This window comes from Anser anser, assembly GCF_964211835.1.
Source record: "Anser anser genome assembly, chromosome: 14".
Lineage (NCBI taxonomy): Eukaryota > Metazoa > Chordata > Aves > Anseriformes > Anatidae > Anser > Anser anser.
The window spans coordinates 515,037-536,236 of record NC_139735.1 but is presented as its reverse complement, the minus strand read 5'-3'; the positions used below and the strand labels follow the sequence as shown (position 1 = coordinate 536,236).

General features: G+C 37.3%; 1 protein-coding gene across 5 annotated transcripts in view; it reads left to right on the top strand.

The window, feature by feature from the left end:
• Positions 1 to 20,698, top strand: part of TCERG1 (transcription elongation regulator 1) — a 35,972-nt gene extending 15,274 nt beyond the window's left edge. For 3 of the 5 annotated variants that reach the window (XM_083798451.1, XM_083798455.1, XM_083798453.1), the window contains 14 exons: positions 688 to 803; positions 1,919 to 2,007; positions 3,737 to 3,897; positions 4,468 to 4,534; positions 6,292 to 6,427; positions 7,412 to 7,501; positions 8,308 to 8,426; positions 10,514 to 10,664; positions 15,012 to 15,176; positions 16,008 to 16,190; positions 17,254 to 17,433; positions 18,917 to 19,000; positions 19,227 to 19,327; positions 19,554 to 20,698. In XM_083798451.1, coding sequence (XP_083654577.1) covers positions 688 to 803; positions 1,919 to 2,007; positions 3,737 to 3,897; positions 4,468 to 4,534; positions 6,292 to 6,427; positions 7,412 to 7,501; positions 8,308 to 8,426; positions 10,514 to 10,664; positions 15,012 to 15,176; positions 16,008 to 16,190; positions 17,254 to 17,433; positions 18,917 to 19,000; positions 19,227 to 19,327; positions 19,554 to 19,755 — 1,844 coding nt within the window. In that variant the 3' untranslated portion in view covers positions 19,756 to 20,698. The remainder of the gene's footprint in view (positions 1 to 687; positions 804 to 1,918; positions 2,008 to 3,736; positions 3,898 to 4,467; positions 4,535 to 6,291; positions 6,428 to 7,411; positions 7,502 to 8,307; positions 8,427 to 10,513; positions 10,665 to 15,011; positions 15,177 to 16,007; positions 16,191 to 17,253; positions 17,434 to 18,916; positions 19,001 to 19,226; positions 19,328 to 19,553) is intronic. The other 2 variants (XM_083798452.1, XM_083798454.1) reach the window with 1 other exon arrangement.
• The last annotated feature ends 502 nt before the right edge of the window (positions 20,699 to 21,200 follow it).

The window sequence follows — 21,200 nt, the reverse complement described above, 5'->3', positions numbered from 1 at the left end:
TTTTTGTAATTGGATGCTTACTTCCAAAAGGAACGTCAGTCTATCTGACCATAAGTGCTAATAAATACTGTTTGTAAGAGACAATTTGAAGTCAAAGGAAGTCTTTGCCATTGTGATGGGAAAGAAATACTCTCAACTGCACATACATCACAAAGTGGCTAGCAATGAAGTTGAAGACCTCAAGGCTTCTCTTCTTGCTTTTCTTTAAATTTAATGTTTTTCCAGTTAGCTTTTTTCCACAGCTTTTGCATGATGTACTTACAAAAAAACAAAAACCAACCAAACAAACAAAAAACTTCCTTGCCAAAGTCCCGGTATCTCATGTTGAAACTTAAGAATTTTGAGACTTTTTGTTTTAGAAGTTGAATACTTATTTGAATGTGGATGATATTTTTTATTACTGTTTTGGCTGTTTCTATCGGTACGTTTTAGCTAGCTTTTTAACAGCTAGCTAAAGGTTGTCCTGCAGTATTTCCTTGTCCAGTCCCAAGTAGATCATGCTACAGGAGATAAGATTATTTTTATAAGCACACATTGTAAAGCACAAGGAGGATGGAATGTGGCGAAAACACATTAAAATTTTTTCAATGCACAACAGTAGAAGCAAAGCTTACTGATAAAAGCACATCTTTTTTGGTTCTATAATTGTTTGTTAATAATACTAAGGAAATTTTTATCTTTATGCAGAAAAAATGGAAGAGAAGATTAAAGAGCCGATTAAAGAACCTATGGAGGAGCCTTTACCAATGGAGACAGAGGAAGAAGAGCCAAAAGAAGAACCTATAAAAGAACTTATAAAGGAGGTAAAAGACCTTGCAACCAAATAGTCAGTATCGCCATTTTGAATCCTACATCCTACAGGTGTGGATGCATCTGTAGACCAGGCATATTGACAGGAGACATGGTTAGTAATTTGAGTTCTTGAATTCCTGGGGTGATTTTGAAAGCCTTCCTTTTTGGCCTCACAGCTTTTTTTTTTTTTTTTACGGGGAAAAAAAACTTTACAAGTATGTGAATTAAGTTAAAAAAAAAAAAAATTAATGTGAACATAGACAAAAAATAGGTAATTACATAGGCGTGATGATCTCTCATCTTAAGATGTTCCGGAAAATGAAACTTGTTCTGAATATTTGGAATCTTTAAATAGCTATTTTCCTACTTCTTTACTACTTAGTTTTTGAACAGTTTTGAAACAAAACTGTCTTTCCATGTGCTATAACCAGTAAGTTTAGTTTTCTAGGAATGCATATCCTAGAAAATGTTTAGTGCTTACACTGCAACTTTTTTTGTAATGCTTTTTGTCATGCTGAAAAAGCGTAGGTCTTGAAGATACCAAGATGCTTGAATGAAAATAAACGTTTTTATATTGAGTTCTATGAACTTCATTGTAGATTTCTAAGCAAAACCACAGAATTCAGTTACTGGTTTTGTTACCCGTTTGCCCTGTTTGCTTTTGAGGTAGTTGCTAGTTTTTTGTTTTTGGTTTTAATCATAGAATCATAATATTACAAAGGTCACTGTAGACTTTTGACTGTTTCATACTCCATGTCTCAGTTTCACGTAAATGAATTTTAAGAATAAATACAAATTTCTTTATGAGAATTTGGACCATTGTCCCTATATTTAGGCCTTGAGCCAAGGGTTCATGCAGAACTAGGAAAGCATTTAAGTAAGGTTTCACTGAAGTCTAAGTTAAGTAAACACGTAAAGGTTTTCTGGTTTGAGATTTTGGAATAGCAGTTACTGTCTATGTGATGAAATTACAATACTGTTGTTTGAAGTGTGGATGAAGTATATTTGTGAGCTGCTTATTAGCATTGTTTTTAAAATACTTTTGCTTGTTTAAAACGAGTTGCTTTAAAATAAATAATAGGCTAGCTATTATTGTTTGCATCCTGTAACTTTTTTTTATCTTGAGGAGCCAAAAGAGGAAGAAATGACTGAAGAAGAAAAGGCAGCTCAGAAAGCCAAGCCAGTTGCAACCACTCCTATTCCAGGAACCCCATGGTAGGTAATAATTTTCCCTATGGCCTGCAACCGGGGTTACCGAAACATCAGAAACATCATTTCCTGTAGATGCAAGGAAGGTTGCTGGAGAGGTAGAACAAGTAATAGTGTATGAAGAACCTTTTTCTTGGTACTCTTCTGACTCAAATAGCATTGGTTTCCTTCAGGCAACACAATTCACACTGTCCCAGTACTTTTGATGTTTAGTGGTGTGTGTGCATAGTCTTTGTACCACTCACTAACTGCTGTCTGCGGTCCTATGAGATATGTTACCAGCATAGATTTCATATCCCAGCCCTCTTCGTCTGCTACTGATTCCTCCTGATCTGGCATGAAACACTGGCCAAAAAAAAAAGCATGTACTACTTTTGCCCTTTTGCCTTGGGGAAAGACTAGGTGCAGCTACTGACCGAAACAATCCAATGTTTTTTAATGTAGGATAGATGCTCAATAGCAGCCTATATGTATAGTATCATGAAGACTTTACTCTCTCTGTGACCGTTATACTTCTATTCTATAGTAGATGATTTTCAAAATAAGAGTCAATTGCTTTCTCAAACGGAGCTGTGGTATATTCTTTACATCTTTTAAAACTACAAGCTATACTCAGTCCAAACACAATTTAAGTATAGCCAGTTTGTATCTACATTTCTCCTGTGGCACTAGACTGACTCCTCTAACCTTCTGTTTTTATAGGATTTTCCTTGCTAGTATTTCCTGTGTTTCTTCCTGGTGCTGTTTATTATCCTGTGAAACAGCAATTGCAGAAACAAAATGTAATTGTCTTTAGAAGTTTTCTCTTGACCAACAGGCTTCTGATAATTGGTCCTTCTTTACATGGGATATTTTAAGGTGCTATTTTTACTCTTTAGGAACAATGTAAATAACATCAGAAATATTAAAACTGGGGAACAGTTATTTATTAGTTTGAGTAAACTGATACACTACCATTGCATATGTAGAACATTACTTTCCATCATTTAAGACTTGCAATTATGGGAAGAGTCTTTTGTCAGTCCTCCTTCCTGGTAACTTCGAATTTAATCAAACGTGAAGAGAAGGTGTGTATTGACAAGTAGTGTGCAAGTTGTCACTGACTAAAAAAGTATACAAGCTAGAATCCACTCCTCCCTGCTCCACTTGTTTCTGTGCTGTTCCCAACATCATGTGGGTGAAGACGTCTATACTACAGTATTTATGTTGGTGCTGATTGACCAGACAGCCTGTTCCTGGCAGCTAATCATAACATATTCTTCAGACTCAGTTGTGCTGCTGTTGCTATGCCACCAGACCAAGATTCATGGATAGAAAAAGGAAAATTAGGATGTTTTAGACAGGAAAGGTGGGAATACTGTGAAAATGAAGGCAATGCTGTACACAATATTTTTAAGAAACTCAAAACAAAAGAAAAGCTCCGCCTAAAAGCTTTGGTAATTCAACAGCTTGTGAACCTTCTTGTTTCAATGAGTGCTGTAAAACTAATTTCAGGACTCAACTGAAGGTGTGAACCATACATTATTTCATGGGATTTGTCAGTTCTGCCAAGCTGTAGCAGTCTTCCTATAACACCTACTTATGTTTCTTCTTTCTATAGACAAATATAGAGTGACTTATGAAAGAAAGAGCTTCCCAATATTAAACTTTTTGTCTTGTTCTTTCTCGGTCTTTGAATAAGGTAATACAAATATGGTAAAACAAGATAAGACTTCGTTTTCTGTTAAACTTCTAGGTGTGTGGTGTGGACTGGTGATGAGCGTGTTTTCTTCTATAACCCTACCACCCGGCTTTCGATGTGGGACAGACCGGATGACCTCATTGGAAGAGCTGATGTGGACAAAATTATTCAAGAACCTCCTCACAAAAAAGGAATGGAAGAAGGAAAAAAACTCAGTAAGAGCAATCTTATTGCTTGCTTTAGAAGTCTGAACATAATTTATCATTTATTTTGTGTTCATTTCCAAAATTAGTAACATTTAAATAAGCAAGAGAAATGTAAGCAGGTATTGAAGAATGCATATAGCTTTGGAATTTCTTTAAGAAAGATAGTGGGAATGCAAGAACTGCAATACAGTTTGAAAACAGCTGCCAAGAACAAAGAACACTCGAGATTTCTTTCTGGTACAAGTTCTAGCAAATGATCCTAGGATGACATGTGGGCTTGGTATTGGAGGAAAGCAAAGTGCAAGTAGATAACCAGGAGATCCAAATGTTCTTTGTTAGGCTGCTTAGCCTGATTTTTTTCATGGAAGTAAGAGGTCAGTATTTATATTTTTAAATGCAAAGCTTGCCACAAGTCCTTTAGTCCTGCCACTAAATTCTGATGGTATTTATCTGAAAGCAACTAAGACCATCTTCCTTTGTCAGAATGCAGTACTGTACACAGTGTCGTCTGTTTTTTGCACAAGGACAGACTCGTTGTAAAGATAAAAATCTAAAGTATTATTGAAATCTCTTCTACAGTTAGAGAAGAGCATGAATCTACAGAAGATGCAAATGAAGATGAGCCTATTAAAATTAAAAAGCGCAAGTAAGTTTGTTTTTAAGTACTAAGTAGCCTGTATAAATAAAATAGCTGAAGCTTCATGTGAGCAGTTCCTGTGCTCTTGTATGTAGTAACGTGGTAGCAGTAACTAAGAGGATTCATCACCTTCCTGCTGTTCTACATTAGCAGCTCAAGTGCTTGATATGGCTGAGATAGTAAGGAGGAAATAGCATTGCCTTTAGAAATCATTAAGATTGAAAGTAAATGGTATAAGCTATTTGTTGAGTCCAGGAAATACTTTGAGCATGATTTACCATAGAATTGTAGACTGGCTTGGCTTAGAAGAGATCTTGAAGATAACCTAATTCTGCCCCTGCCATGGGCAGCAATACTACCTGCTGAATCAGGTTGCCCAGGGCCCCATCCAGCCTGGCCTTGAACACCTCCTGGGATGGGGCATCCACAGCTTCTTTGGGAACCTGTTTCAGTACCATACCACCCTCTGAGTGAAAAATTTCCTCGTAACATCTAATCTAAATCTCTCCTCTTCTGGTTTACAAACATTCCCCCTATCATTATCGTACCTACCTGTGTAAAAAGTCACTCTCCAACTCTTTTTTCTAAGCCCTCCCTTTAAGTACTGAAATGCTGCAAGGAGGTCTCCCCCGAGCCTTCTCTTCTCCCAGCTGAACATCTCCAGCTCTCTCTTCCTTCATAGGAGAGGTGCTCCAGCCCTCTCATCTTCGTGGCCCTCCTATGAACCTGCTCTAACAGGTCCACCTCCTTGTGCTGGGAGCCTCAGACCTGGGTGCACCACTCCAAGTGGGGCCTCGTGAGGGCAGAGCAGGGGGACGATCACCTCCCTCAGCCTGCTGCTCCCACTTCTGTTGATGCACTTGGCCTTCTGGGCTGCAAGCATGCACTGATGGCTCATGTTGAACTTTTTGTCCAACAGAACCACTAAGTCCTTCTCCGCAGGGATGCTCTCAAGGAGTTCTCCCAGTCTGTACTCATGTCTGGGATTGCCCTGATCAGGTGCAATAATTTATTATCTTAAATAGTTTGCTTAAGTTGCTTGTTTTTCTTGTTAATTTCTGCACACAAGGTTTCGTTGCCTAAAAGTCCAGCCATCTAGATTTTCATAGTGATTAGTCCTGTAAGATTTGTTTTCACTTTGTTATAAAAGTTTGTGTTTTATTTAGCTCTTTATGTCTGTCTCTTTTGCCTATTGGAAGTGATATACGTCACTTTACTCTGAGTTACTTGTACACACTATTTTAAAAGTAGTTTTACCATTTTGTTTGTTATTGTGTACTCTTAGAGATGATTATAACGTTGTTCACAGTTAGTCAACAAGCCATGCATTTCTTTTCAGAAATGCTTTGGATGAATGTATCACTTGTGGTACAGCATTTCTGATGTAATGATTCTAAGGTATTCTCAGTTTGAACTAACTCCTGTAGCCTTTCACAGGGCTTCACGTTCTTGAACGGGAGAAGAGGAAAGTTAGTGCAGCTAACAAAATCTGTTGCACGTCTGGTGAGACCAACAAAACCAGAATGTATTAACTTCTTGGCCCCACTTGTTGACACTGAGGTCGTTGAGGACACTTTGGTTCCTTGAACTCTTCCAGTATGAAAAGCATTCCTATGCAAGTTTCAAAGAATGGTTTCCATGTTTTATAAGCCAGTAATTCTGAATTAATCTGTTATGCCTGTTCTGTCTTGATGCAGTTCAGTCTAACGTACAGGGCTGACTTACTACTTACCAAGTTGTACTGTGTATTTAATTTTTTTTTCCAGGAAAGATGATAACAAAGATATTGATTCAGAGAAGGAGGCTGCTATGGAAGCTGAAATTAAAGCCGCTCGAGAGAGAGCCATTGTCCCTCTGGAGGCTCGGATGAAACAATTCAAGGACATGCTTCTAGAAAGAGGGGTTAGAGAAATAAGTGTGTGTGTGTGAGAGAGTGAGTGAGTGAAGGGGTGTGAGAAAAGGAGGTTCAGGCAGAAGTCTTCGTACTTAGTTAATTCAGAACCTGCAGTGCCTTATGCGAGGAAAACAATTTCATTGTTTTTCTGATTCATGGATATGTTTCATTCAAGAGCCTATATTTCAATGAATGTTAAAATTAGCAGAATTTCTAAATAAGTGAAATTAAATAGTATCAAGACTTTTTAAACTTTTTTTTCCCCAAGTTAAGTAAGTACACAGTTGAAAGCTGCCAGTGAAAATAAATAAGAACTGGACACATAATTAATGTTTTTGGAAGTGTTCCTACACAATAAAAACAGTAAGTTCCACTATAGTCTGTACATTCTTATCCTTAAATGGGAGACTTCTTGCTTTTAGTTACCTAAATTTGAAATTTGTTTTATACAATCAGTTCTTAATAGCCTAAATTATCTGTCAGAGTATGAATTCACATAGTAACTTTATTCAAAAAATTGAAGTGTTTCCAGCTACCTATGAGCTTTAATTTAGCTTCGTTGACTAGTTCTTATGGGATAATTGTAATAAAAATTAATTAAAATGAGCTTGAGCCTCTTTAAGTTTGTTGTAGCAGAACTGGAGTTTAAACTCATAATATTTAGAAAAGGTACAGGGCGGGCATGGGATATGAGAACGCAGAATCTCAAAGCTTTCTTTTGATGGAGTTGTTTTTTAAAATGTCACACTGTAGTAGTTATTTTAATGAGTAATTAAGTGTGTGTTATTATTTAAAGTTCTCAGAGCCAATTAGTGTTGAAACTTGCTATGGCAGACTCCCACAGCTCATCATCTATTAGTGATGAAAACTTCAGCATGATTTTTGTCTCCCTCTTTTCATCAGATGTCCTATAGTTTTCCAGCAAAACTCTACAGCATCTGCACGTTCAAGGAAACGTTAACAGTTAAAATCTGACTTTTTTTTGATTAAAGGTCTCTGCTTTTTCAACATGGGAGAAAGAACTACACAAGATAGTTTTTGATCCTCGTTACTTACTTCTCAACCCTAAAGAAAGAAAACAGGTAAAGAATTCACTCCCCTTCCAGACACATCTACTACAGGTGTTATCTAAGTCCTCAGTCTGTTTTTTTTCCTGTTTAGCCTTCTTCAGTAATCAGTATTGCAAGAGATTTTTGTTATGGTTAGGGTTTGTCTGGAAAAGGAAAAAGCCGAGGAGAGGAGGAGTGAGTTGACATTTTTTATTTTTCCTGTTGTTGCAAGATGTGTGCTCTAAGACAGTGAAAGTTATATGTATACAGAAAGCTCTCAAAACCTGAGTGAAATGGTGAGAATCTTCAGTATCTTGTCAAACTACTGGAGCAATGATTAATCCAGCTATTTATGAAAACCTAAAAAAGCATGGAAAACCCTAAAAGACCTAAAAAAAACTGAAAAAGAAAAACCTAAAAGCGTGGAAAACCTAAAGCACATCTTTATTGTTAAAAAAAAAAAACAGTTCTCGCTCCAGAAGCTTTTCTTCAAATGGATGTATGGAAATAGAAAACTTAAAGAATACAAGAAGCATCTGCTTTCTTAAGCACATGACCCCGAAAAATATTAACATAAAATGAATATGTAAGAAACTGTTTGCTGGTCTCAGATTGTGTGTTCGTGTGTTGTACACTGCGTGTTCAGTAGATTGGAATAATTTGCATATTCAAATACAAAACATCCTTAACCCTTCTTTCTACCCTGTCTATATTGGTTCTATGGTGGGAGGAAAGGAAGTAAGACAAAAGGAAAAAAATGGAATTTTTGTCCCATCTTGCCTGGAGCTTATGTGGCTTCAGGTTTGTATGTTTTAAGTCAGTAACTGGTGTTTCTGTAGGTATTTGATCAGTATGTGAAAACGCGAGCTGAAGAAGAGCGCAAGGAGAAGAAAAACAAAATAATGCAGGCCAAGGAGGATTTCAAGAAAATGATGGAAGAAGCAAAGATTAATCCACGGTAGGAACTTCTTTCTCGTTCATGTGCATGAACGCTCTTAGAACAAAGTATGTTGTGTGGTATTGGGTAGGTTAACTTGATTAACCTCTTTCAAAATTAGAGGCAAAGTGGAGAAAAATCAGGTATTGTTGAAATCTTCATTTGCCTGCTTGCACTCTCACAAACCATAAAATAATAGAACTTGATATTTATGATGTTTTATGTATTTTTAAGTCATTTTGAAGAAATCCCCAGCATGCTCTCTGGAATATGAGAAAGACCTCAAGATCCACTACCAGATAAAAGTTTTCTTTCATAACTCTGTTTCTTCTTAAGAATGTTAGTATTCCTTGAGAAGTATTAGGGAGGTTTTGTCAGTTTGGGGATTTGAAGGGACCTTTTTCTGATTACAAAATACATTGATAATAATATAACAATATTTTGGTTGCTTTAATAGGAAAATTATTACTTACCCTTCACATCCAGGCCTACATGCAGTGATAATAGCTTAGTGATAGCAGTAAACATACTAACATTCAAGATTTTATTGCTAGAATTATTTGTTTCACAGATTTCTTGCATATAATTCATGAAATATGCAGTTATGTCAACAGATGAGCTCTAAAGCATTCTCTTTCAGCACCTCTTGGATTACCTGGCACTAATTCCTTTACAGTGAAATAACATCTCATTTGGTTCATTTCAGCTTAATTTTTTTCAGTGATCCATGTCAGAAATTCGTGGAATCCAGCGTTATGTAAACTTTTAAATTACTTTAAATCTGGTTAATATTTCTTATTTGAAACATCCGTCTGTTCATTTAATGATAGCAACAATTTTGATGGTCTGGGAAGAATGGAGACATGGGAATATTTGAAATAAATAAAAAAAAAATAGTGAGTTCAGTATAGCATTCGGAGACTAACATGGACTATTCTTGTTAGCTTTAGTATTCTCAACTTCCAAGATATCTCCAGTGCATCATATTGGGACTAATTCTGAGCTAATTATGGGCTGGGGTGGGAAAGAATTGCAACTGAATGACTGTCTTGTTTAATCTTATCCTTTGTCTTCTGGTTTCAGTGTTTGTCTAAAGATATTGCTGTACCTCTGTGAGTGTCAGACTATTTTTAATCATCTATCTCAGTCCAACATGCTCAAGAGTTTGTGTTCCACTTAAGCAGCTCTTGTTCTTCAATATAGCTATACATTCACTTTCTAATCTTTTTGAATAAGCTACCAAATTCTCTTCTTGTTTCAATTTACCCTACAGCAACAGTAGGCTGGATTTTCCAAGTCTAATTATTTCCATGCTGTGATGAAACATTCGTATGATTATAAGTGTCTCACGTATTCTTGGGGCCAGATTTGCATCAGAGCTTGGAAAAAGCACAGTAGTGGTTTTTTTTGAGGTAAGTGGCAGTACTACATTTACTGCACAGATTGGAATCTGGCCCTGGAGGTGAGAGAACTGTCAGGAAAATGCTGTGGGAATAATGGGTTGAAAGCCCAGTGCTGCTGCGTCTGCCCATAGCATTTAATACATTTTCTACCCTCTGTGTTTTAAGATAAAGCTATACTATGTTCCGTGTAGGGGAAGATTTCATTCAGCCAGTGTTTTATCATGACTAACACCAAACAACGATTTCCTCGGTGAACTCTTAGCATGGTTTGGCTGCAAGTGAATGCATGTAAATCTTTCAATTTCACAGCTGTGAAATACCTGGACAGACTGGTGGCTGAACTGCTTAACCGCAAAAAAGAAGACTTGTAGTCAGCTGAGGTTTTTTTTTTAATTTCTTGGTTGTATTATAATCTCTCTTTCTACACCTACACCTGCACATTCTGCAGGTAGCTGTATTAAAACCAAAACAACAAAAATACTACACCGTGCAAGTCTCTTAACAATACCTTTCATGTGTGTGCCTAAACCTGACTCCTTTCTGTAGTTCATTGATCAAACATCTCTATAGTGAGAACATAGGATGAGTGGTTTTTTGTTCTTTGTGGTCTGGCATGTATTCTAGCAGAAGAAATACTTCTCTGCTGAACCTGCTTCCCAGCAAAGACAGCTCTGCCAAATTAGTTCACTTGCCATTTTGTTGCAGAACTACTTTTAGTGAATTTGCAGCCAAGCATGCTAAAGACTCGAGATTCAAGGCAATTGAAAAGATGAAAGATCGAGAGGCCTTGTTTAATGAGTTTATCACAGCGGCAAGAAAGAAGGAAAAAGAAGATTCGAAGACCAGAGGTGAGAAGGTAAGGTGATTTTTTTTAGTTCCAGCAGTGTGAGTGGTGTGAGCCTGAGTGAGATGGGACAAAGTCACTGCTTGGTTTCCGGTGTGCCTTCTCTGAGACTCAGTCCTTCTCTTCCCATAGAGGTTTTACAATGTAAGCATTTCACAGATGTTTCTTTGGTCTTTATGAACTAACTATTTTTAAGTTTGCAGGTATACTATACCGACTTAGTGTGTAGAACCTAATTTTATGAAACTGAGTTAACTGTTTTTTGTTTTCCTAAGCATGTAACATATTCTTAACTGGAATGAGGCCTATTTTTTTCCCTATTAAAAAAAAAATATATATTGTCCTGAAGCGCTGAAAGGAAATTCTTGTTTTGTTTGGCTCGAGAATCCAGAACTGGCCGTTACTTCCCTGTTCTCTCAGTGAAGGCAGTAAGATCTCAAAATTCTCTGTAGGCTACTCTATTTAAATTTCAAACAGCTACCATGTCTTCTCTTTCCATCTAAAAGCTAGCACTTTTAGTGACTTTAATCTTTCAGTAAATAGATCTTATGTATAACCTGCTGCTTATTAGAATTAAAGGTCGGCTATTAAAGATTGATGAATTCCAAATGTCATTTGACCATATTGTCAATAGTAGGGAGCAGGCTTTCACGGCTGGGGAAGCAGACTTCTATGGAGGTGGCATCGAATATTACCAGCAAAATACGCAGCCACTTACTTAAATGTCCCTGTGTGTTGTGCGAATGGAGAAAATAACCTCTAAAGCCTAATCATTTTTGACATTTTAAAGTCTGCAATATTTCTTTTGTAGCACAAAGTTAATGTAAATTTCACTTACTAAGAATACTTGCTGAAGAGAGAAATGCTGAATAAGGTGTTAGATTTGCAGACAGTTTACTTGTTGAATAAGTCTTGCATATTTTTTTCTTAATGTAGGCACTCTGGTCTAATTTGATTTTTGTGTTCTCCATTTTTTGCAAGCTGTCTTATTGCTGATATTTTCAATAAATGATTGTGCTTTCAGAGGAGAACTGATGTAGTTCAAAACTAGACTTTTGCATATTGCATTTCAGTTATGAATGGAATTTTAAAGCGTTCTTGCAGCTTAGTGAAGTTGAAAGCTTAAAAAAAGTAAATACTTGTTTTGTTGCATGATTGTTCTAAAGTTAAAAAGTTAAGAGAGACTGTGTTTGTTTGCTTTTGAAATAATGTTTTTTTTCTCCAAAAGCGTTTTGTAACCATTTTATGTATTCTGTTTTATAACAAGTGGATAGACTTTACAGTTATGTGCTGTGCGGCCTGTCAATCAGTTCAGTCTGACAGCTGTCAATCACTGACACGCAAATATTATGGGATTCCCTAGTGAGGAAAGAATTGGTATCTCTGTGTGGTGACTTTAGCCTCCCGCAGTTCCGGTACTTTACATTTTTTTAGTTTTTTTCCTTGTGAAGTGATGAGAGTTGTACCTGCAATGTGTTAACTGCCAAAAAAAAAAAAAAAAAGACTTCTAAATACACCTGAAATATTTTCAGTCTTGTTTTCCTTTGATCTTGAAAGTGTTTAAAGCAAAAGAAAATTTAATGCGTTTAACCTGAAGCTTTCTCAGTCTGTTTTAAAAGTCCAAAATCTTTATTTATGTAGGATCAACTTTACAGAAATCTTTAACGTAAGGGTTTAAAGTTACCCAATACTTGATTTTTACTTTGTTGATTTATGACTTGCTGGCTGGTGATAGGGCCCAGCTGAGTTTTCAGATAGTTGTTTTTATTCACGTGGCTAACGTCGGTGAGTAAATAGAACCTTAACGCTTCTCAGATGACGGAGGTACGCAAGTATGCTCGGGTCAGAGGCAGGGGGGGATATCCGTGAGTGAACGGTGAGCTGATAACTTTGACCAAGTTACCGCTGTGCTGTCCCAGGACACAGGGACATTGTTGCACGTCCTCAGGATGAGCAGTGCCAGCAGACAAGTCATCTTAAATTAGCCTCCTTACGTAGGCTTCCTAATGCTCAGCTGAAAATGTACGGCAGCCCACCTTGCCAGTCAGTGTCATTATCCTGTACAGAGATCTCTCAACAGTTTTCTTCTGTAGTATTAGAGTTAGTCAAGCTGGTTACTGTGCTTATAGATATAGCAAACCTGTGTGAGTAAGAGCTGTGATCCTAAAAATTCCTTGGTGAGATGTTTTTGTCTTAATTTTTCTAAGTTTTCCCCTTAGTTTTAATTGACAAATAAATGACAATACTTGTGCTGTATACGTTGAAGATGAAAGATAGTTCTGACTGAAGTTAAACCCGTGCCCTGAGAGTGTGAAAAGTCTAAAAGGGTGGTTCATTTTCCTCAGGAGGGAATTGGCTCTAAAATCCTGTTTTTTCCAAAGTCAGTTGCTAGTGGAGCAGCAGATGGCCGGGATGGTGTCTGCGCAGCATCCGAGAGAGGGCAGGGGAATGCTGCTGGCACTTCGTGCGAAAACGTCTTCCTACACGATGTATTCTTTTTTGTTAGGTTTGATTTTGTATTGCAGCTGGTGCCAAAGTACTTCGGCAGTGTTGTGAGTGTAGCTTTTATCTTGTTTTTTCCATGGGATGTATCTATCATACGTCGAAGTACTTCGCACAAGTCACGTAACTTTGAGATACCCTTACTTTATGGACTTCTGTTGTAACAGCTGGGCATTGTTTGATTTTCTGACAGATCTATCTAATGATTTCTAATGCTATGGCTTAGAAAGCTTCATATTTTTTATACTGCATGCATGTTTTAAGATGTTTTGAAACAACATTCTTAATCTTAAAATGAATAGATGGTTTGCTTAGCATTTTGTGCAGCTAGTTAAGAAAGAGTGATAGTGCTGTAGATACAGAGTAACTTCTCCACTGGCTCCAACCAGTTTTTGCTAATCTGTGCTTACCGTCGTAATCTCCCAGATATAGTAAAGAAAAAAAAAGTCTATAAAGCCTTTTATGTTTATGTATTAATATTGTGAAGAGCTAAAATTATCACTGGGTAAGCCTGCAGAATGTTGGTTCTGGTCTCTCATTCATACGTGCTGTAACTAAACACGTTTTTAGAAAGTCAGGATGGCGGTCCTCTGGCAAACCAGAGTTCGCTCACCTGTCCATCTGCTTTCTTCCTTTATGAATCTCAGTGTTTTGGAGCTAAACAGCTTTGGGTGGTTGCCTTATTCAGAGGGATGAGGAGAGGAGATAAGTAGCAAAAATTGAACGGCCAGCCCTTCTCAACTAATTTTTTTTAACTAGTGTGCCAAGACAAAAGAATTTGTTTTGTGGGCTAACGGGGTTTGGGGTGCTGTGAAGGCGGCACGCTTAACCTTGTGTGTACCCTTGAGTCCCCAGTCACTCGCTGGTTTCCAGTCATTCAGCAAGTGAGGCTAATCTGCCCCTTGCTGCTGTTCTTCTCAGAGGTGGAGGCTTAAATGCCAAACCAGACTTCTAAGGCATAAAGAGGTGGAAATAACATGGAAAAAATATCTAGGACCTAAAGTGCGACAGCAACAAGGGAAATTATCTACCCCAGAAAATGAGATATGTAATAAAGGCGCAGTAGTTGCTCATGCATCTGCTGATTCTGGGAGTTCAGGTGAAAAAATGTTGCTAGTTTTGTCTCAGGATTTAAAAAAAAAAAAAAAAAAAAAAAGAATAACAAGAACAAAAAAAAGTATGACTGATCCTCTTGATCCTCTGCCAGCTTTTCATGATGCTAGCATTATGGACAGAGTGTTGATATCCCATTTCTATTTGAAAATGTAGAATAAAACATTTTCTTAAACTTTAATATATACTTGAATATCCATCTCAAATGTAGCTTATTTGATTACTGTAAGCGCTTAATTTTTTATTGGTTACATCCTTTTTGCTATTTATCAGCAGATCTAAGTGTTTACCTCTGTACACTTGGAGGATGAATCCATAAATACTTGATTTGTTTAGTGCCCCTTGTAAAACTGGATAGCTGCTGTAATATTGATAGCAAAATGCTACAATGTGGAATCAGTAGCGTGTTACTTTGATATATAAAAGTTTAATAATTAAGCTGAAGTAAAATAATAAAAACTGTATTGCTGAATCATTCTTTAATGAACATAGTTCATCTTAAATTAGGAAGATCTGCTAAATCAATTTGCTTTAGCAAAATTGTCCCAAAGGGGAAGCGAATTTTAGGCATGTTAGGTCTAAATTCAAAGTTTTAGTGATATTTTTATCTATATTCTAATGGTATGTAATATTAGTTTACTTCCCTCTGTTGGAGGTAAGTTGATTCCTTTTTTCATAAGAGCAAACTGTTATGTATCAGCCTCTTTCTCAAGTATTGTCTTTCTGTTATTGTCTGTGAAATAGATCAAGATGGACTTCTTTGAATTACTGGCTAATCACCACCTGGACAGTCAGTCTCGCTGGAGCAAAGTGAAGGACAAAGTAGAGACTGACCCTCGTTACAAAGCAGTGGATAGCTCTTCACAGAGGGAGGACCTTTTCAAACAGTACATAGAAAAAATAGCAAAGGTATGTGTGTGACATCTGGAAGTATGTCTTTGGATGTTCTGCTGGTTATGTTGCTGTTAATGTGTGATGTAACTAACTATAAGATAGACTCGTGTGCTTTAGTTCCATACTTCAGAGAATTCTGTACCGTCATTACTTGTTTGAAGCACCCTGGAATGAGAGCTTGACACTTAGAAGTACTATCCATGGTACTGCTGGTGCAAGTGTTCATGGTATGTGTATGTCTGCACACGTACATGAACACACAAGATGTATGGGAGAATTTCTCCAGCAGAACAGGAAAAACAGAGACTCTCATAAAGTCATTGGCTTTAAAACTTGAGAAAATACAGATGCTACACTGACTAGTCCCAACCAGGATGGGCAGTTTCCTTTGCTGCAATTTTTGTATCAGCTGTTTCACTCAGAGTTATAGGTGGTTCATACACAGTTCCTTCACTGGTTCTTCTCTCTCAATCCAGTATTCCTGCTTTTCTCTTCCAGGGAATTAATGATTGAGTACGTATAACTTGGTTAACAGATAGTTTATACTGCTTTCCCCAGCCCCTTATTCAGTTTGTCACTGTATACGAGGAATATGCTCCTAAGAATAGTTGTTCTGGGATCAGCGTTGTGACCAAACTTCTTTCAGCATATGACCCTGTAATGCTTCTATAGCATATAGTTCTTCAAGCAAAATTTTGTAGTCTTTTACATCTTAAATCACTTTGAAGTGTTTTGTTCCAAGATGCCTTTGGTTTGACAATCCTTTAATTTGCTTACCTGCCTAATGAAAATATGAAAGGTGTCACATTTTTATTGAGAAAAGTTTCTGCTCTTCTTACGTTTCAGAATTTAGATTCTGAAAAAGAAAAGGAGCTGGAAAGACAAGCTCGCATTGAGGCAAGTTTGCGTGAACGAGAGAGGGAAGTCCAGAAAGCTCGCTCAGAGCAAACCAAGGAAATTGACAGAGAACGTGAGCAGCACAAACGTGAAGAAGCAATACAGAACTTCAAAGCGCTTCTGTCTGACATGGTAAGATATGAATAGGTTCTCTCCTGATCTATTCGTTGCAGGAGCTTGTCAGTGCGTTTTACTAATTGTTGCACTACAAAAAAGCTCTTTGTTGATTGTAGTTAAATTTATATAGAAATAGAATTCTATTTTCTATTCCACTGCCCTCCCTTTTTCCTGTTGGGAGTTTTGCATTGTTTGTAAGAGAAGGCTTTGCTTTTAGGGTTGGTGTTCTGACAGTTTGCCCATGGGGTTAGTTGACAGTATTGTTCCTGCTGTGCTTCTCCAGCACCTCACTGGTGATGGCAGATTTTTAGACATGCTGCTGTAAATTTCTGGAAATTTACAATAAATTAATAAATAAATAAATTTCTGGAAAACTAGAAAATTAGGAATATTCTCCTTATTTTCGTGTTGTCTCTCCTTCATGCTCCAAACAGTGTCTTTGTCTTAGTTATTTCTTCGCTATGTTACATGTTTACTTTGTACTAGTAGTCAAGCTAACCTATAAGATGGCAATTTCCATATGGTGAATGTCTTATTAAGACGGCAAGATTAGCAAAATGACTTTTCACCCGTGTGTGTACTATGCCCTTGCTTCCTGGTATTATATCTAAAAACCAAACATGTACTAGTTCTCACGTTTCCTCATGGAAATCGTTATGAGGGGATAGAAAATAAATGGCTCATCATCCTGATTTGGTGGTATAGCCAGCAACATAAAGCGTCAGCTGCTTGAGGGATGCTCCCCCAGACTAGAGCCAAGGCACTGCAAAGCTCCTGGTGTCTCTTTGCAAATAGTTATCTCTGAGGCTACTTTTCCAGACCACTTACAGTTAATATAGTATATGATATCTCTATCTGCATTTGAACTTAGGCAAAGTAATTCCCTCTGCCACTGCTTGCTTAGTATTTATAAAGAAAGCTGCCATTGTCTCATAATGCTTTTTTTAAATAGCTTTTATCTTTAGTTTGAACCTTAATTTAAATTAAGAGAAAGGAAAAAAAAAGCTTAGTAGTGTATAAGAATTATTGGTGAGCCATAGAAAAAATGATTTTAAATAATAATCATCCTTTTACTCAGGTGCGTTCTTCAGATGTGTCTTGGTCTGATACCAGAAGGACTCTACGCAAAGATCATCGATGGGAATCTGGCTCCTTGCTAGAAAGAGAAGAGAAAGAGAAACTCTTTAATGAACACATTGAAGCACTTACCAAAAAGAAGAGGGAACACTTTAGGCAACTTCTGGATGAAACTTCAGCGGTAAGAGCTGTAGATGCTCAAACTTCAGACCTTTGCCCCAGTATATCGTGATTTATCTTTTTCTGTTTTTCTATCACACAAGTTGACTTTTGGTTGTTTCTGTTTCCTGGGTCCTTCTGTTTCACCGCTATCCTTTCTTCTTAAGAAAATGTGTACATTATGTTTCTGTAGCTGTTTATCTTGAGTGTTATTTCAGTTTAACATATAGTTCATTTTCATTTAAACTTATAGTCAGTGATTATTTTATCTCCTGCAGGATGTTACATTTCTTCAATGTTGAGCTATTTGATACTCTTTACTATGTGGCATCCTGCTCTTTCAAATATCCAATGTTTGTGTTAGTAAATAATCTTACCATGTTTGTCAGTCTTGACATTCTCCTGTTTTATATTGTGCTACTGAATCTGAATCATTGCACTGTTCCATGCACTACAATGGAAATCCATCCCCTCTTTGGTGTACTATGGGGTTCTAGGGAGTCTTGCTCTTTTTTAATCTCGTGCAAACTTCAGTCAGCTTTCTTTAATCCTGCAGTTTTTAACTTATTTCTAATGCATTAGATAAAAATGCTCAGAATGCTAGGTGGATCTCAGTGTGATAGGACAAAATGACGGACATGTTACTTCAAAGCGATTGTTCTTTAATTTTTAATAACTAATACTTCTAAAAAATATTTTTCTAGTACACGTTTATGTATATATGAATGTTAAATGTGTTGGAAAGTAAATGATGTTCATGAGGACTTTGCCTTGAAAAAGTACTGTCTTAATAATGAAGAAAAGTATCACAGTATCACAGATTTCTAGGTTGGAAGAGACCTCAAGATCATCGAGTCCAACCTCCGACCTAACACTAAGTACTCCACTAAACCATATCGCTAAGCTCTACATCTAAACGTCTTTTAAAGACCTCCAGGGATGGTGACTCCACCACCTCCCTGGGCAGCCCATTCCAATGCTTAATAACCCTTTCGGTAAAGAAGTACTTCCTAACATCCAACCTAAAACTCCCCTGGCGCAACTTTCGCCCATTCCCCCTCGTCCTGTCACCAGGCACGTAGGAGAACAGACCAACCCCCACCTCTCTACAGCCTCCTTTCAGGTAACTGTAGAGAGTGATAAGGTCGCCCCTGAGCCTCCTCTTCTCCAGGCTGAACAAGCCCAGCTCCCTCAGCCGCTCCTCGTAAGACTTGTTCTCCAGACCCCTCACCAGCTTGGTCGCCCTTCTCTGGACTCGCTCGAGCACGTCCATGTCCTTCCTGTAGCGAGGGGCCCAAAACTGAACACAGTACTCAAGGTGCGGCCGTAAAAAAGTAAATTTATAAAATCTAATTAAAAATACAAATATAGTAGTATAAATAATGAAAACCAACACTTTGATATACAGTAACAACATTGTTAGTGTGCTTGGGAGATATTTAACATTCCATATTCTTAGAGTCTAATTTTCTTGCAATTTTAACTATTTTTCTTTCTTCTGAAAGATAACTTTAACATCAACATGGAAGGAAGTGAAAAAAATAATTAAAGAAGATCCAAGGTGCATTAAATTTTCTTCAAGTGACCGGGTAAGAGGTTTGCATCACTGTTGTTAACTTTCAGTATAACGTAGGATACAGAGAAAGATAGTGACTACTGAAATGATTTCTGCTTTATATGAACAGAAATATTTTTTTAATTAAAAATGCGAAAGATAAAAATACATTCAACATGTAATTGTTACTTATGTTCAGCATGGTGAGTTGCATGAAGCACTCTGCATTCCGTGTTTTAAGCTTATCTTTTCCCTTTCAGAAAAAACAAAGGGAGTTTGAGGAGTACATTAGAGACAAATACATTACTGCCAAAGCTGACTTCCGAACACTATTGAAAGAGACCAAATTTATAACGTACAGGTGTGTAGCATGTCACCAAAGAACTAATCTTTTTATTATGCTTTTCTCTGTACATGGCAACAAACTGATAACTGTTTTTTGTCTTAAAATAATTTGATGTCTGAATTCTTACAACTTTTCATCTTTCAACTTTTTTATCTGACAAAAAAAAATCTGCATCAGAAAGAGGCCTCTTCTTGCTTTATTTTGACCCCTGTCAGGTGGTAATTCTTACACTTGCTTTCAGATCCAAAAAGTTGATCCAGGAGTCGGATCAGCACCTGAAAGATGTAGAGAAGATATTACAAAATGACAAGAGATACCTGGTACTTGACTGTGTACCAGAAGAGAGACGCAAACTCATCGTGTCCTATGTAGATGACCTGGACCGTCGAGGTCCGCCTCCACCACCCACAGCTTCAGAGCCTACAAGACGAACAACAAAATAATTATGAATACTCTCATAACAGGGTATCTGTTAAAAAAGCTTGCATGAGCCATCTGTCAGGTTTATACATATACATTACCGTGAATATATTGCAAAACCATCTTAGGAGCAGAGGAAGAAGCAGCATTTGTGAACATAAAATGGTCTCTGTATAAAAATTAAAAAAAAAAAAAGAGGGGGAGAGAGAACATTAAAGTTATTTATGATTTTTTTGGGCGTGACTGACAAAAACCGAACATGTGCGCTGTGTTTGGTAACTTCAGATCTGAGCAATAGTGTGTCTGTGTATGAGGTATGGATGTCTGATATTTGGAGGCGTTCTTCTCAGCAGCGTTATGTATGCAAGTCTTAGATGATTGTGCTTGTGGTTGGAACTTGTAATACACATGTGCCACCAGCTTCCTGATGGTTCACCCATGGTCACCTGTCTGAGGAGATGAAATGCTGTCTTATAACTGAAATTACCAATTACTGAAGACTGCGTTCTGGAAACACAAGTCCTGATTCTATGCTTGCTTTCACCCTTCTAAATGGAACTAAATCCATTAAAGTCAGTTAAAGCTGAGAGAGGAGAATTAGGACTACAGAGACCAAATTACGTTTGCTCACAGGTCTGCTTTGTTCCTTACCCTATTCATGGATTAGAAACAAAATCAGGTTGCTCTGCCCAAGTGAAGGTTTGTCTAACAATTTTTACTCAAAGTTGGAAACACTTGGTAAATAACAGTGGTTACCAGAACAGAACAGGACGGTTGTATAAACACATTTTTATTTGCGATAAAGTGATCTTTACATCTGGATTAGACTGTGGATTTCCCTTCTGGGCAATTCTTGTAAACTATACTCCTGTTTTGAATGTTAAACTTGTGTTTCTAAAGTTTAATTTTGAAATGTTGGGATTGTTCAGTTTATGTATTTGAACTACAATAAACCAACCCTTTTTATATATGGATTGTACAGGCCTGATACCAGTTTCTGTTGGATTTTGTTGGAGTTGTGGATTTAAGAGTAAAGCAAAGAACCGAACTCATAGTACCTAAAAGGTTGGCTGTGCTTGGCAAAATAGCGTGACACTGTGCAGCATCAAATTAAATTTCATTAACATTCAGATCCCATCTGTGCAATTGGGCGCCAAACAAAATCATTTTCTAGTGTAGTTCTTCACTTTTACTGTTAACTATGAGATGGTAGGAATGGTGGTGTCAAAGCGTTTCCTTCACTTTCTTCTATGTTTTACATCGACTGAGTCCTCTGGGTTGGGGGGAAAGGAAGGATTCTTCATGAGAACCTGATTTTTTTTTTCCCCAGCAATTAATTATGGTAACCAGCCAGTGGGACTTCTCCTCTGAGTACAGAGACAGGAGTTTAAGGCCATTTACAAGGATTTAGGCAGCTTGGGAGGAATTGTTTCAGATGTCAGCAATACAGACAGTTGTAGTAAGAATG